At 47.9% G+C, this 13,512-nt stretch overlaps 1 protein-coding gene across 1 annotated transcript; it reads left to right on the forward strand.

The window, feature by feature from the left end:
• The first annotated feature begins 3,799 nt into the window (after positions 1 to 3,799).
• On the forward strand, positions 3,800 to 4,672 carry LOC142365088 (olfactory receptor 5AP2-like). Its single transcript, XM_075445532.1, has one exon. It carries the CDS (start codon positions 3,800 to 3,802, stop codon positions 4,670 to 4,672), a length of 873 nt encoding a protein of 290 aa, XP_075301647.1.
• The last annotated feature ends 8,840 nt before the right edge of the window (positions 4,673 to 13,512 follow it).

Genomic DNA, 13,512 nt, shown 5'->3' on the forward strand with positions numbered 1-13,512 from the left:
GTTGTACAGATAATGGGAGCTGTTTTCTAGGGTAGTGATGGAGAAAGATTTCAAAGAGCTTCTAATAAAAATGAGGTGTTATATTCAGGGGTGTATTTTATGACTTTTCTGTTTAGAAAAGAGGTGATGGCAGCATTCTCCAACAGGTGTTCACCCAGGGTCTCTCGTCAGGAAGTCTGGACAGGCTGAATAGAGGACCCTTGAGGTCTGACACTGGACAACCTTCACCTCACTTCCCCAACCCCACCATTTCTCTCCCTGGCCACCTGGGACTTTTCCTTACACCAGACTTCTCAGCTGCAGTCTGCGGCTGGATGTTACAGCTCCTTTGTACCAACTCCCACCGGCTTTCCTTGGACAACTGCAGAGAGGCACAGATTTGTTTTCCTATTGGCAAGCAAAGTGCAGCATGACAAGTTATATCAGCAATAAATCACTCTGCAGCCATATGAGATATTGTATGATTCTATGGTTTGTTCCTTCAGATTCCTCTCTGCTTGCCAGCTGCTGCTCTTTCGAGTTTCAGGGAGTTAAAAGCTTTCCTGTCTTTAACAGGACTAATTGTCTCCTTAGCCAGCTCTTTCACTATGTTAATATCTATTTTTTTTATTTACCTGACTAAAACATTTCTGATAAGATTATCCCTTGAAGAAAGGTGACCTTATAAGAGGCAGCTTGTACTTAGCTTTAGGACACAGAGTGTTTTTTGTTCTCTATGAATACTGATCACGCTTTAATTTTCTTCGCTTTCAAAGAGGAAAAATTCTTCTGTGCCTGTGTGCAGCCAGTTCTCCAAGGAGAGCAGGTGGGAGATGATGCAATGGAGCTGTAACATCCAGCTGCAGACTTCAGGGGAGAAGTCTGAGGCAGGGAAGACTGATTGGCCCAGGTGGCTAATGACAGAAATGGTGAGGTAGCGGAGATGAGGAGCAAGATTGCCCATACTGTGTCAGACCTCAAGGGAACTGCTTTTCCTACCTGTCTAGACCTCTTGAGGAGAAAACCAGTATTAGTAGCACATGGACAATGTTTCTATTACCTCTTTGATAAAGTAAAGAGTAACAAAAACTACTCTTTAAAATAAAAAATCATTACTGTTACATGCACTTTGAAATCTTCATCCTTAACTAGACAATGAAACCTCTTTAATTTGCTGTACAAGTCTTAAGGGCTTGAAGGAAATTACAGGATGAGATATGGGTCTTAAGGGCTTTCTGTATTTTAATGACCCCCATGGTGTCTTTGGTGCTGAGTCTATGAAACTCAGTTACTTAGAAGATAGAATAAGCTGCTCAAGGAGTCAGAAGGAAAACTCAAAGTACCTTGAAGCATTAATGGTACCCACTGACGGCCATTACTGACAAAGCCTCCTCAGGGACTCATTAGAGCAGGTAACTGGAGGCTGTGATTGCAGGTAGGCAAAGGCACTGTGCAGGTGGCTGTAATGCTGAGAAAACCCTTGGTTTGTTTGATGAAGCAGAAAGGCTAAGGCCTGACCCTCAAGCTCTGGGAAGGCAGAACCTGTCCCTCAGATGTGGCTCAGGGTTCTGCTGGTGTCAGTGGGATGTGAGGGTGAGCAACACCAAGTGTAGGAAAACTGTACAACACCTCCTGGTTTCCCCTAGGAGAGCTGAGGAGGAAACAAAGACCAGAACCTTAAAATGAATTTTCCCCTGGTAGATGTCAGTGGCAGATGCAAGTGTCATAGCCAAGGGGACAAAGACCTTGGTCTTGTGTGGCCTGTCAGCCTGTCATGAGTCTTTGGTCATTTCTACTGCAGGCTGTCATACACTGTCCTGTGCCTGTACCTCTTTCCTTTCAGGCTGCAGACACCCGTCTTTCTTTCCCACCTAGGTCCTATCCCAGCATTTCTATGCATTCACTGATGTCTCTCCATCCCTACTGGTTGTTCCTCGAAGCACAAAGCCATTGAGTGATCGAGACTCGCTTTGTGTGTCCTCTTGCACCACAAGGCTAGAGTGACCCTTTGATTAAGATTCCCGTTTCCTCACATCCAGCCAGAACTTTCCAATACACACTTTGCAGAGATTTCCTTCTTATCCCACTGTGAAATAGTGCAGTACCCTTCAAGTACTGCTACAGAGCCTTGAGCGTCTACTTCACAAAGCTAAAGAGGCCTAGGTCCCTTAGCCTCTCCACAGAGGCTCTAAACCCCTGGCAGGACTCCTTTGGACCCTCTCTGGTTCCATCCCACTTCTCCAGAACAGATATCCCCACAGCCAGATGCACTTGTCCAGAGGTGGCCACACCAGTGGTCAGTCAAGGGGGATGCTCACTCCCTTGTCTGCGTTGCCATGCTCCCCCTAATGCAGCCCAGTTTGCATTTGGCCTTATTAACTTTGAGCATGTGCTACTGGTTCTTTTGGCATTCCTCTTCATGGGCAGGCTCTTCTCCTCAGGGTCACTCCTGAGCTGTTCAGGTCCCAGCCTGCCCTCATTTGTGGGGTTATTCTGCCCCTGAGAAAGGCTGACCGCTTCTCCTTGTAAAATGACTTTAGCTTTCTGCTAACTGAATTGCAGAGTATTTGAAAGTCCCCCTGGAGTGAGGCTCTGTTTTGACACCTGTTAATGTGTGTGTGCAGGTGGCTCACCAGATTTGCCATTTTCCACACCGAAAGAGTTTTCCATTTTCTGCATACAAAGGAAGCCAGTCTAGGGCCAGGGAAGAAAGGGTAAACAGAGATGGGCTGTTTGCGTGGGAGGGTACAAGGATGTTCAAGGGGAAGAAATGGTGAGGGGAAAAATAAGGAAAAAGAAAGTCTGGAGAAGTAATCACGGCTGTTTGTGTGTACCTGATATTGTGTTTAGCGCCTGTTATCCACCCCGGGAACACCCTCCCAGTGCCCGCAGTGCTGACCAAGGAGCCTGTGAGCCCAGCTGGCTGTGCTGAGGTCCTGCTGCTAGAATGGGATGTGCAGGAAGGCCACCCTGAAGCTCTCAGGAGCTGCTGCTGAGGAGGGAAAGATGTGGAGTCCCTTTCTGTTCTTCCATGCACAAGGTCTCCTTCACACTGCCTGCCTGAATCACAGCTCCCCTCTTTTTCCTTCCTTCTCTTTGGTTTTTCTATCTCTGCAGTTTGACGCACAAGGTAGGTTAAAACATCCTTTGTGCTTGTCCCACTGCACAACCCCATGTTCACCTAAGGCAAGAACTGTTTACCTGCTTGTGGCCAATGGAGGGAACTGTTTCGGGCTTGTAAAGGGCTGGGGTGGGACAGGGTGAGGAATCCTTTCCTAAACCAACTGTTGCAAAGATCTGAGCCCACTCATCTTGCAACTCCCCAGTCTGCTCCTTTTTGTAGAAGGCATATCTGCCTTAACATTTTTTGCAGAAATGGCTTGTTACAGATGACGGTCATTGTTTTCCCTCACACATCTTTCCCTTCTCAAAGAGCAGAAGACCTATGTCCTCCAGAGCTATTCTGGGTAGTACTGGGAAAACCTGTGTTCACAGGGAAGCAGATTGTCTCACCGTAAGTAAACGTGTGGTTTTTTCTATGGAAAAGTGAGGAAGAGGCAGCTCTGTGTGGCAAGTACCCACCATGCTTAAAAGGCACTTTGGGGTGAGCAGGTTTGCCCTCTGGAAGAATCTGCATTTCTCCTTATGGCGTGTGCAAGGGCAAAACCAGAATGTGAAGAAAGGAAAATATTTTGCTGTTTGTTGCTTCTTTTATTAAGCAATAAAGTCCACCACAACTCTTCCTAAATTAAACACAGAAATATCCCTTTGCACAGGGACCCTTCCTGACAAGCAGGAAAAGACAGACACAAAACGCTGTATGGGGGAAGGGCAACGAGACAATCAGACATCACCAAGGGAGGTCCTGCTGCTGGGACTGGGAAATGTCCCTGAACTCCAGACACTACTTCTCCTCCTCACAGTCATGATTTACTCCGTGACTGTGGTTGGCAACTTCCTCATCATGGTGCTGGTGGTGGCAGACCAGCATCTGCACACCCCCATGTACTTCTTCCTGGGCAGTCTGTCTTTTTTGGAGACCTGCTACAGCTCCACCATCCTGCCCCGGCTGCTGGCCAGCTTCCTGACTGGGGACAGGACCATCTCTGCTCACGACTATATGGCTCAGCTCTACTTCTTTGGTTCTTTTGCAGCTACTGAGTGTTACCTGCTGGCAGCCATGTCCTACGATCGGTACTTGGCCATATGCCAGCCCCTGCTCTGTGTAAGCCTCATGACCTGGAAAGTGTGTCTTGGGATGTCAGATGTGTCCTGCCTGGTGGGGTCACTAGTATCTGCTGTAGTCACATTCCTCTTATCACAGTTGCAGTTCTGTGGCCCCCAGGTGATTGACCACTTCTTCTGTGACTTCACCCCACTGCTGGAGCTCTGCTGCAGTGACATCATGGTGGTCAAACTCATAACTTTCTTCTTATTTATCCTAGATATAATCATCACGCTGGCCTCCTACGTGTGCATCATAGGTGCCATCCTAAGGATCCCATCCAGCATGGGCAGGCAGAAGGCCTTCTCCACCTGCTCCTCTCACCTCACTGTCATGACTGTTTGCTATGGCACTCTCATCATTGTCTACGTGCCACTCAGAACAGCTCCATTGAGGCAGCTGAACAAAGTCTTTTCGTTTTTCTACACTGTGCTCACACCCCTGGTCACCCCCTCATTTACAGCCTGAGGAACAGAGAGGTCAGGGAAGCCCTGAGGAAAGCCCTCAGCAAAACCTTAGCCTGCACCAGGGCCCAGACTGGATTTGGAACACTGGGCGGAAGAGAATTCTAGCTCTGTTCGATAGTAAAGCTCTGGATCCCAGCTGCATCTTCAGACGTACATGGTATTGAAACTGCTTGAGGAGTGACAAGGGGAAGAAAGCTTGAAGTATCTGGGGAAAAATACTCTTAGTTTGAAGTTAATGCTGAAAATGTGATGGGTTTGCTTCTCCCTTGACAGTAAATACCTTGGTGGTATTACATGTATGAACTGCAGAATTGTTAAAGTTTTCTTTTGCAGAGGAGATGATAAGCGAAAGTATTTGGTGCAACTTGTGAATACTTTCCATGGACCATCATGCGGCATCTTCCTCACAGCGTGTGTTCATGGGATGGAAGTCCTCATCCTCAGCAGCAGGTATTTGAAAGGGGAAGCCAGCAAGTCTGCCAGTAGTGAAGGTTCCCTTTCACTGCACTACCAAACTAATACCAATACGCCATTGTCATTCGGGAGCTCATGTGCTTTGTTCTCCCTCCACATCTTCACATTTTCCTTAGCTGCCATTTTCATTGACAAGCTATGGCCCTTCTGGTTTTCCTTCATGTAGCTCCAGGGTTTAAACTCCAACAGAGCTTTGGTTCCCCCAACTCCATTTCTGGACTCTGAGGCAATGTTCTGATGCTTCTCCAAGAGAGACCGTAGAATCATACAATCCTCAGATGATTTACGTGCAAGGGACCTTTAAAAATTGTGTGGTTACGACCGTCTTGCCATGGGCTAGGACATTATTCACTAGATCAGGCTGCTCAGTCCAACACGACCTTGAACACTTCCGGTGTGGAGAATCCACAACTTCTCTGGGCAACCTGTTCCAGTGTCTCACCACCCTCACAGTAAAGAATTTCTTCCTTAAATCCATGTGGGGGGGACTGTTGTAAAGTATGATTTTCTGAATGTCACGATGGATTGTTCCCGTGTCGTTGAGGAGAGCCAGTCCTTGAAGATCACAGCATCACAGAATCCTTTAGTTTGGAAAAGACCCTTAAGATCATCTAGTCCAGCTGTAAACATCATATATTGCATCTGGCTGGGATGGAGCTAATTTTCTTCATAGCAGCTCATATGGTGCTGTGTTTTTAATTTGTGACCAAAACAGACTGGGAGCTGTGCTAGAAGTATTGAGGGGACACCACCAGGTGGATGACCCCAACTAACCAAAGAGATACTTCATGACAGATAGCATCATGCTCAGCAACAAAATGGAGAGAAGCATGTTTCGGGAGCTTAACCATCTTTTGCGTGTGCACCATGCAAGCCCCGAGATGGAGGTTTCTCTGAGAGGCTGAACTCCCAATGTGCTGTCTGCACTTTGGTTTATCTCCAGAAATGGCCTGTAGACAAAGCCTGTCTTTGAGACTTACACATGGCAAGAAAGAAAGGACGGTGTGATGTCACTACACAGTAGATCTCTGTATTTCTACAGAATAATTTGGCCCCAGAGCCTGAGAAATGGTTCAATGAGTCTGACCACGGTGGCTTGGGGTGGTTTTTAGCCATTAGCACAAATAACCCCTTCCAGAGGAAAGTGTCTTCTGCCATTGTGTGAGGTTAATGCCCTCCCTGATTTCTTGCTCTGAAACCTGACACATAACTCAGCAGTCTCCAGTGTGTCCGTTTGTGTAAACTAGCAAAGTTGGGATCAACACAAGATGTTAATCTCCCACAAGGACCAAAAGACACAAGAGTCACAGAGGCTACGAAGAGCCAGTGCTATGGCTTGGAGCAACCGTGGACAGACACATCCAGGTGCTGCAGGGGGATTTCCTCTCTTCATCCCAGCTGTGCTACCCCTAAACTCAAATTTTTTTTCCTGATGCTGTTATCATAGTAATCTTTGCCTGATATTTTCTCACAAATGTTGTTACACAGATGATGTTAGCCTTGCAAAATGGTTTAGGATAATGTTAGATAAGAGTTCAGGTTCACGTCTGAGCTGGAGTTAGGGTTATGGTTGGTTTAGGGATGCACTTAAGGTTGGGGTCAGTGTTCCTTTCAGGTTATGTTAAGGTTTGAGTAAGGCTTACGGTTAGAGTTAAGGATTATGGTTAGGGTTGGGGTAGGGCTACATTTAGTTAATGGTCAGTGTAGGGTTTGAGATAAAGTCAGATTACCATTAGGTTCGATTTAGCTGATGATTAGGATGAGCACCCACCAGAGCACATGAATGAAGTTGATAATTGTCTCAGTAGATCTACTTGATGCTCTTCAAGCAGGATTATTATATCTTTGGAGTACTTTTGCAAAAGTTTTCTGGGAGAGATGGGAACACTTCTCTTAAGACCACTCAAAGTTACATTCCTCTGCTGCTTAAGTCTGAACAGTTTCTTTTAATTCATTTCTTCTTTCTAATTTGAGATTTTGACGATGTCGCTGAATATGTTGTGCTTTTGCAACAGTTACGATGTTTGAAGACACTGTGCCTTTTAATTTTTTCTCACTTTCTTTTCAGATAATATGCTTTCAGAGCCCCTCTCTGCCACTCACCTTCTTGAGCTTAGCAGTGCAGAAGAAGAGCCTGCATTAATAACCAGGTGTTTTCACAGCTCACAGTTTTGCCACTCAAAATTCAGTTTCTCTTGCTTTTTAGATCTCTCTTCTCTTAATCCATTTGCTTCTTGAGAGTAGCTTATTTGTTGAGGGTTGCCCTGAGAGGCAATAACGTACCACCAAGCTGCTTACTGACAGCGTTGCACTGCAGCAGGATGGGGGAGAGGATAAGAGTAGCAAAAGTCAGAAAAACTTGTGGGTTGAGATAAAGAATTTAATAGATAAAGCAAAAGTTGCACATAGAATCAAAGCAAAATAAGGACTTCATTCACTAATTCCCATCCTTAGGCAGGTGTTCAGCCACTGTGCGGAAAGCAGGGCTCCATCATGCCTAATGGCTACTTTAGAGGACAAATGACATCATAACTATGAATATTCTTCCTTGCTCCTTCTTTCCCCTCACCTTTGTTGCAGAACACAATGTCATGTGGTATGGAACATCCCTTCGGTCAGCTGAGATCGGCTGCCCTGGCTTTGTCCCCTCCCAACTTCTTGCCTTCCCCCAGCCTGCTCGCTGGTGGGGCAGCGTAGAAACAGAGATGGCCTTGGCCCTGCGCAAGCACAGTTCAGCCACAGCTGAAACATTGTTGTGTTATTAACACTGTTTTGGTCACAAATCTGAAACATGTAACCATATCAGCTGCTGTGAAGAAAATTATCTCCACCCCAGCCACACTCGGTGCACCAAATCTCCCCTCCCTCCTCCTTCCTGGTAGCAGCTCTGTCTCATTCCCTGCCCGCTGCAGACCTATCATCAAAAATATAGCTCTGGGCATCAGATGAACAGTTCCAGGGGCCTTGTACAAGCTCTTAGATCTCAAAAAGCACAGAGGTGCCTTATAGAGATTGTCCTCTCCCCGAGTTATGCTTCCTCAGCTGGGGTTTTAGGTCACATGAACAGTGAATGGAGAAACATGGCCATCCCCTGAGGATGAGATGGAAAGCCTTGAGAGCTTCTGAACTTTGTAGTTGGTGACTAGGCAGTGACTGGTAGAGTGTAGGGATTCCAGAGAGGGTGGAGGGAAGTCAGCAACAAGCAAGGTGTTGGATTGAGGCCTTTAGCAAATCCTTACACCCATTCCTGAGCCCAGAAATGGAAAGCAGTTGATGGCTGGTGGTGGAGTAGGTGTGTCCTGGAAATGTAGCTGAAAGCCTCTGCATGAAGCAGGGATGACAGAGAAGTTTCCATCATGTGCCAGTTTTGCAGATGGGGAATGCCAGTTGTCTGAGGGTTTGCTGGACAGTGCTCATCATGCCCCACGAGCTGACCTTCCTCTCTTTCTCTGCTTTTGCTCTCCACATTTGCCTGCATTTCAGGAAACATACACGAGTCTGGAAAACACACGAACCCCCCAGAGCAGTGGCCCATTACTGCAGGGAAACTGGGAAGGTTTTCCGGGACATGTGAGAGTGCAGGGAGGGAGCAGTGTCTGTGTAGCAGTGTGTGTGTGTGTGTGTTAAAGACAAGAAAATGACCTGTATGAGCATGGACTGTTCATCCTGATGTGGAAGAGACTGAGTTTTGTTTTTAGGGCAGCCGGAGAATGAGGACGTGCAGTGCAGTGCACGGAATATGGAGCCAAACTGAGGATGTAAGCAAGTTTGGGACTGGGACATCTTAGAGGATTGAGGACCATTAGCCTTTACTAGGAAAGAAGCCAGATGGGTTTGGGGGAACACTCAGGCATTGCCACTTGCCAAGAAAACCACAGCCTTGTGAGTGAAGCAAAAGCGTCTGGCACCTAACACCCCCCCACATCTCCCCCTGTCACCCAGCCCCACTCACAGTAGCCCTAGGTATTCCCCTGAGGAACAAGTGAGGTAAAGGACCTCCTTTAGCAGCCCCTGGGGGTTAGGGCTTGGCCATTCTTGTAACGAATAAACACCAAGGGCTTACGAGGCATCAGAGCCACCGACACATTGTCTTGGCCACCTGCAATCAGTGACTCCTCCAATGTTTTGCTTCAGCAGCCCCCAGGGACATACACCTTGACTGGTCATTCCCTTCATGGCTTTGTCAGTGCTGGCCCTCAGTGGGGCCCCAACACCCTCAGAGACTCTGTGTTTCCTTCTTCTTCCCACTACTTTAGAGCTTATATCTGCAGGTCAGGAACTGGGCACCAGAGGGCTCACTAACATGCAAAACACCCTAGCAAGCCATGGCTCCATGAAAAATTTTCCTTAATTTTTTATGTCTTCACTGGCTAATTAGAGAAATTTCAGGCGAGCTGCCAAGCAGAGAAGATGTAAATAATAAGGAACAATAAATTCGTGTTTATTTCCAGTTTTCTTTATATTTCTGCTTACAGAACAAGAGATATCAGCCTTCTCTAGTCCACAGCATCTCCTTTTGAAGTCTGAATATGTAGGAATGGTAAAATAATTTATTTCAGACACTGCATAGGTGGTAGAGGGGATTGTAAGAAATGTGAAACTATAACAAAAAGCCTTAATATTTTATAGTTTTTAGTAATCTTTAGTACTGTAACTTGTATTTCTGCATGCATAGTGATCTAATGATGTAACTGTAACACTAATCCCTGTTTTCTCATTAAGGAATGTAGTGCAAGGACATGGGCACAATCTATCACTTAGTCGTTAGACAAAATAATTAAGTGAAACAAAAGTGCTCTTGGTTCTCAGCAAATAATTGGGACTCCAGACAGCTCGGCCTTGGGAGGGCAAATGCGCCAAGCTCCAGAGATAAGGAGGCACCAAGAGAGAAACAACAACGGAGCAAAACAACCTGAAGGACATGAAATACGTGACCCTGGAACTGAGTTTGCACAGAAACAAATGTCTATCAGTGAACAGCGTGATGAAAACGATGGACCTTCATCTTGGGACGTCCGTAGACCACCCAAAGATGCTAACAGACGTGCGTGAGAGATATTTACGTATGCTAATTAGTTCCTAGAAATATAATGAATATTTACATGTGTGATTGTATTTAACCTGAAGCAACAGGGTGTCTGGTGCACACGTTTGGAGGAGAAATCCCCTGTGTGCCCAGCGCCGGAATAAAGAATCTCTGCTTAACAGTATACATTGTACTGTTAGTTATTTTTTCCTACCGGATCTTCGAATCATAGGCCATCTTTTCCCTGTGTCCCATTGTCCTTGTTGGTGCCTCTCCCCCCCTTTCCACCAGTCATTTCTCTCAGTGGCCAGGCAAACCAGCATGTGGGTGAAGGTCCATCCAGGGCGTTGCCTAGGATGAGTCGGTCAGCCCCACGTACTATGACTGCCCCTGTTAAGAAGAAAAGGAGGGTAACTGCAATAGGCCATTCCCTTCTGCGGGGAACAGAGGGCCCGATGTGCTGACCAGACCCATCCCACAGGGAAGTCTGCTGCCTCCCTGGGGCCTGGATTAGGGATGTTGCTAGGAAGCTCCCTGCTCTGGTGGGGCCCTCTGATTATTACCTGCTGTTGAATGTAATACAGGCTGGCAGTGATGAGATTACAGAGGGAAGTCCCAAGGCCATCAAAACGCACTTCAGGGCACTGGGGAAACTTGTTGAAAGATTAGGGGCGCAGGTGGTGTTTTCCTCAGTTCCCTCAGTGGCAGGGAACGGCACTGAAAGGGACAGGAATCACAGAATGGTAGGGGTTGGAAGGGACCTCTGTGGGTCATCTAGTCCAACCCTCCTGCCGAAGCAGGGTCACATACAGTAGGTTGTAGAGGACCTTGTCCAGGTGGGTCTTCAATATCTCCAGAGAAGGAGACTCCACAACCTCCCTGGGCAGCCTGTCCAGTGCTCCGTCAACCTCAGAGGGAAGAAATTCTTCCTCATGTTCAGACGGAACTTCCTGTGCTTCAGTTTGTGCCCATAGCCCCTTGTCCTGTTGCTGGGCCCTACTGAAAAGAGCTTGGCCCCATCCTCCTGACACCCACCCTTCAGGTATTTATAAGCATTTATTAGGTCCCCTCGCAGCCTTCTCTTCTCCACGCTGAACAACCCCAGCTCCCTCAGCCTCTCCTCGTAGGAGAGAAGATCCAGTGCCCTCATCATCCTCGTAGCCCTCCGCTGGACTCTCTCCAGCAGCTCTTCATCTTTCTTGAACTGGGGAGCCCAGAACTGGACCCAGTACTCCAGATGAGGCCTCACCAGGGCAGTGTAGAGGGGAAGGAGAACCTCCCTCGACCTGCTGGCCACACTCCTCCTAATGCACCCCAGAATGCCATTGACCTTCTTGACAGCCAGGGCACACTGCTGGCTCATGGTCAACCTGTCGTCCACCAGGACACCCAGGTCCCTCTCCACAGAGCTGCTCTCCGGCAGGTCCACTCCAAGCCTGTACTGGTGCATGGGGTTAACAGGTGGCTCAGGGACTGGTGCTGTCAGTGGAATTCTGGCTTCTTTGATCTTGGGAGGGTTAAACAGCATCCGGTCTGCTGGTGACAGACAGAGTCCAGCTGTTGCAGTGGAGGAAAAGGATTCTTACCCATGAGCTGGCTGGGCTCATCAAGAGGGCTATAATCTAGGTGCGAAGGGGATAGAGGATATTACCAGGCACACTAGGGATGAGCCCAGGCGTGGCATGCCGGGATTGGGGATGAGATCGCCAGCCCAGCTCAACTGCATCTACACCAATGCATGCAGCATGGGCATTAACAGCAGGAGCTGAAAGCCATTGTACAGCAGTACAGCTAAGACTAGGTCACCATCACAGAAACATGGTGGGATGACTCCCATGACTGGAGTGCTGCGACGGATGGCTATAAGCTCTTCAGAAGGGATAGGCGAGGAATGAGAAGCAGTGGGGTGGCTCAGTATGTTAGGGACTGCTTTGATTGTATAGGGCTTGACGATTGTGATGACAAGGTTGAATGCTTAAGGGTAAAGATGAAGGGGAAAGCCAACAAGGCAGACATCCTGCTGGAGGTCTGTTATAGACCACCCAACCAAGATGAAGAGGCAGATGAAATTTTCTGCAAGAGGCTGGCAGAAGTCTCACAGTTGCTAGCCCTTGTTCTTGTGGGGGACTTGAACTTACCGGACATCTGCTGGAAATACAACACAGCACAGTCTAGGCGGTTCCTGAAATGTGTGTAAGGTAGCTTCCTGACAGATGTTAAGTGAGCCTACCAGGGGAGGTGCCTCATTTGACCTGCTGTTTACTAACAGAGAAGAACTGGTGGGAGACGTGGTGGTTGGAGGCTGTCTTGGGCTTAGCGACCATGAAATGATAGTTCTCGGTTCGAGGTGAAGTTAAGAGGGGGGTCAGCAAAGCCACCACCATGGACGTTTGGAAGGCAGACTTTGGCCTGTTCAGGGTGCTGGTTGAGAGGGTCCCTTGGGAGAGAGTGCTGAAGGGCAAAGGGGTCCAGGCAGTCCGGACATTCTTCAAGGAGGAAGTCTTAAAGGCACAGGAGCAAGCAGTCCCCATGTGCCGCAAGACGAACCACTGGGGAAGATGACAGGCCTGGATGAACAGGGAGCTCTTGCTGTGACTCAAAAAAAAACCAAAAGAATAATCTACCACCTATGGAAGCAAGGGCTGGCGACTCAACAGGAGTACAGGAGTCTCGTTAAGTTGTGCAGAGGGGAAATTAGAAAGGCAAAAGCCCAGCTAGAACTCAGGCTGGCCACTGTTGTAAGGGACAATGAAATGTGTTTTTGCAAATACATCAACAACAAAATGAGGGCCAAGGAGAGACTCCACCCCTTATTGGATGTGAGAGGCAATATTGCCAACAAGGATGTGGAAAAGGCTGAGGTACTTAATGCCTTCTTTGCCTCAGTCTTTAACAGTCACATTGGTTATTCCCAGGGTAGTCAGCCCCCAGTGCTGGAAGATAGGGAAGGAGAATGGAACAAACCCTTCATAATCCAGGAGGAAGGAGTTAACGACCTGCTATGCCACCTGGACACTTACAAGTCTACGGGGCCGGATGGGATCCACCCATGAGTGCAGAGGGAGCTGTTGGAGGAGCTGGCCAAGGCACTCTCAACCATCTATCAGCAGTCCTGGCTAAACAGGGGAGGTCCCAGATGACTGGAGGGTTGCCGATGTAACCCCCATCTACAAGAAGGGCCGGAAGGAGGATCCTGGCAATTACAGGCCTGTCAGCCTGACCTCAGTGACGGGGAAGATTATAGAGTGATTCATCCAGAGTGCACTCACCGGGCATATGCAGGACAGGCAAGGGAGCAGGCCCAGCCAGCGTGCATTCATGACAGGCAGGTCCTGCTTAAC

Source organism: Opisthocomus hoazin, chromosome 31, assembly GCF_030867145.1.
Source record: "Opisthocomus hoazin isolate bOpiHoa1 chromosome 31, bOpiHoa1.hap1, whole genome shotgun sequence".
Classification (NCBI taxonomy): Eukaryota; Metazoa; Chordata; class Aves; order Opisthocomiformes; family Opisthocomidae; genus Opisthocomus; species Opisthocomus hoazin.

Bases quoted from the DNA above. Each gene is read 5' to 3' on its own strand.
- LOC142365088 (XM_075445532.1), top strand. From the start codon at position 3,800: ATGGGGGAAGGGCAACGAGACAATCAGACATCACCAAGGGAGGTCCTG.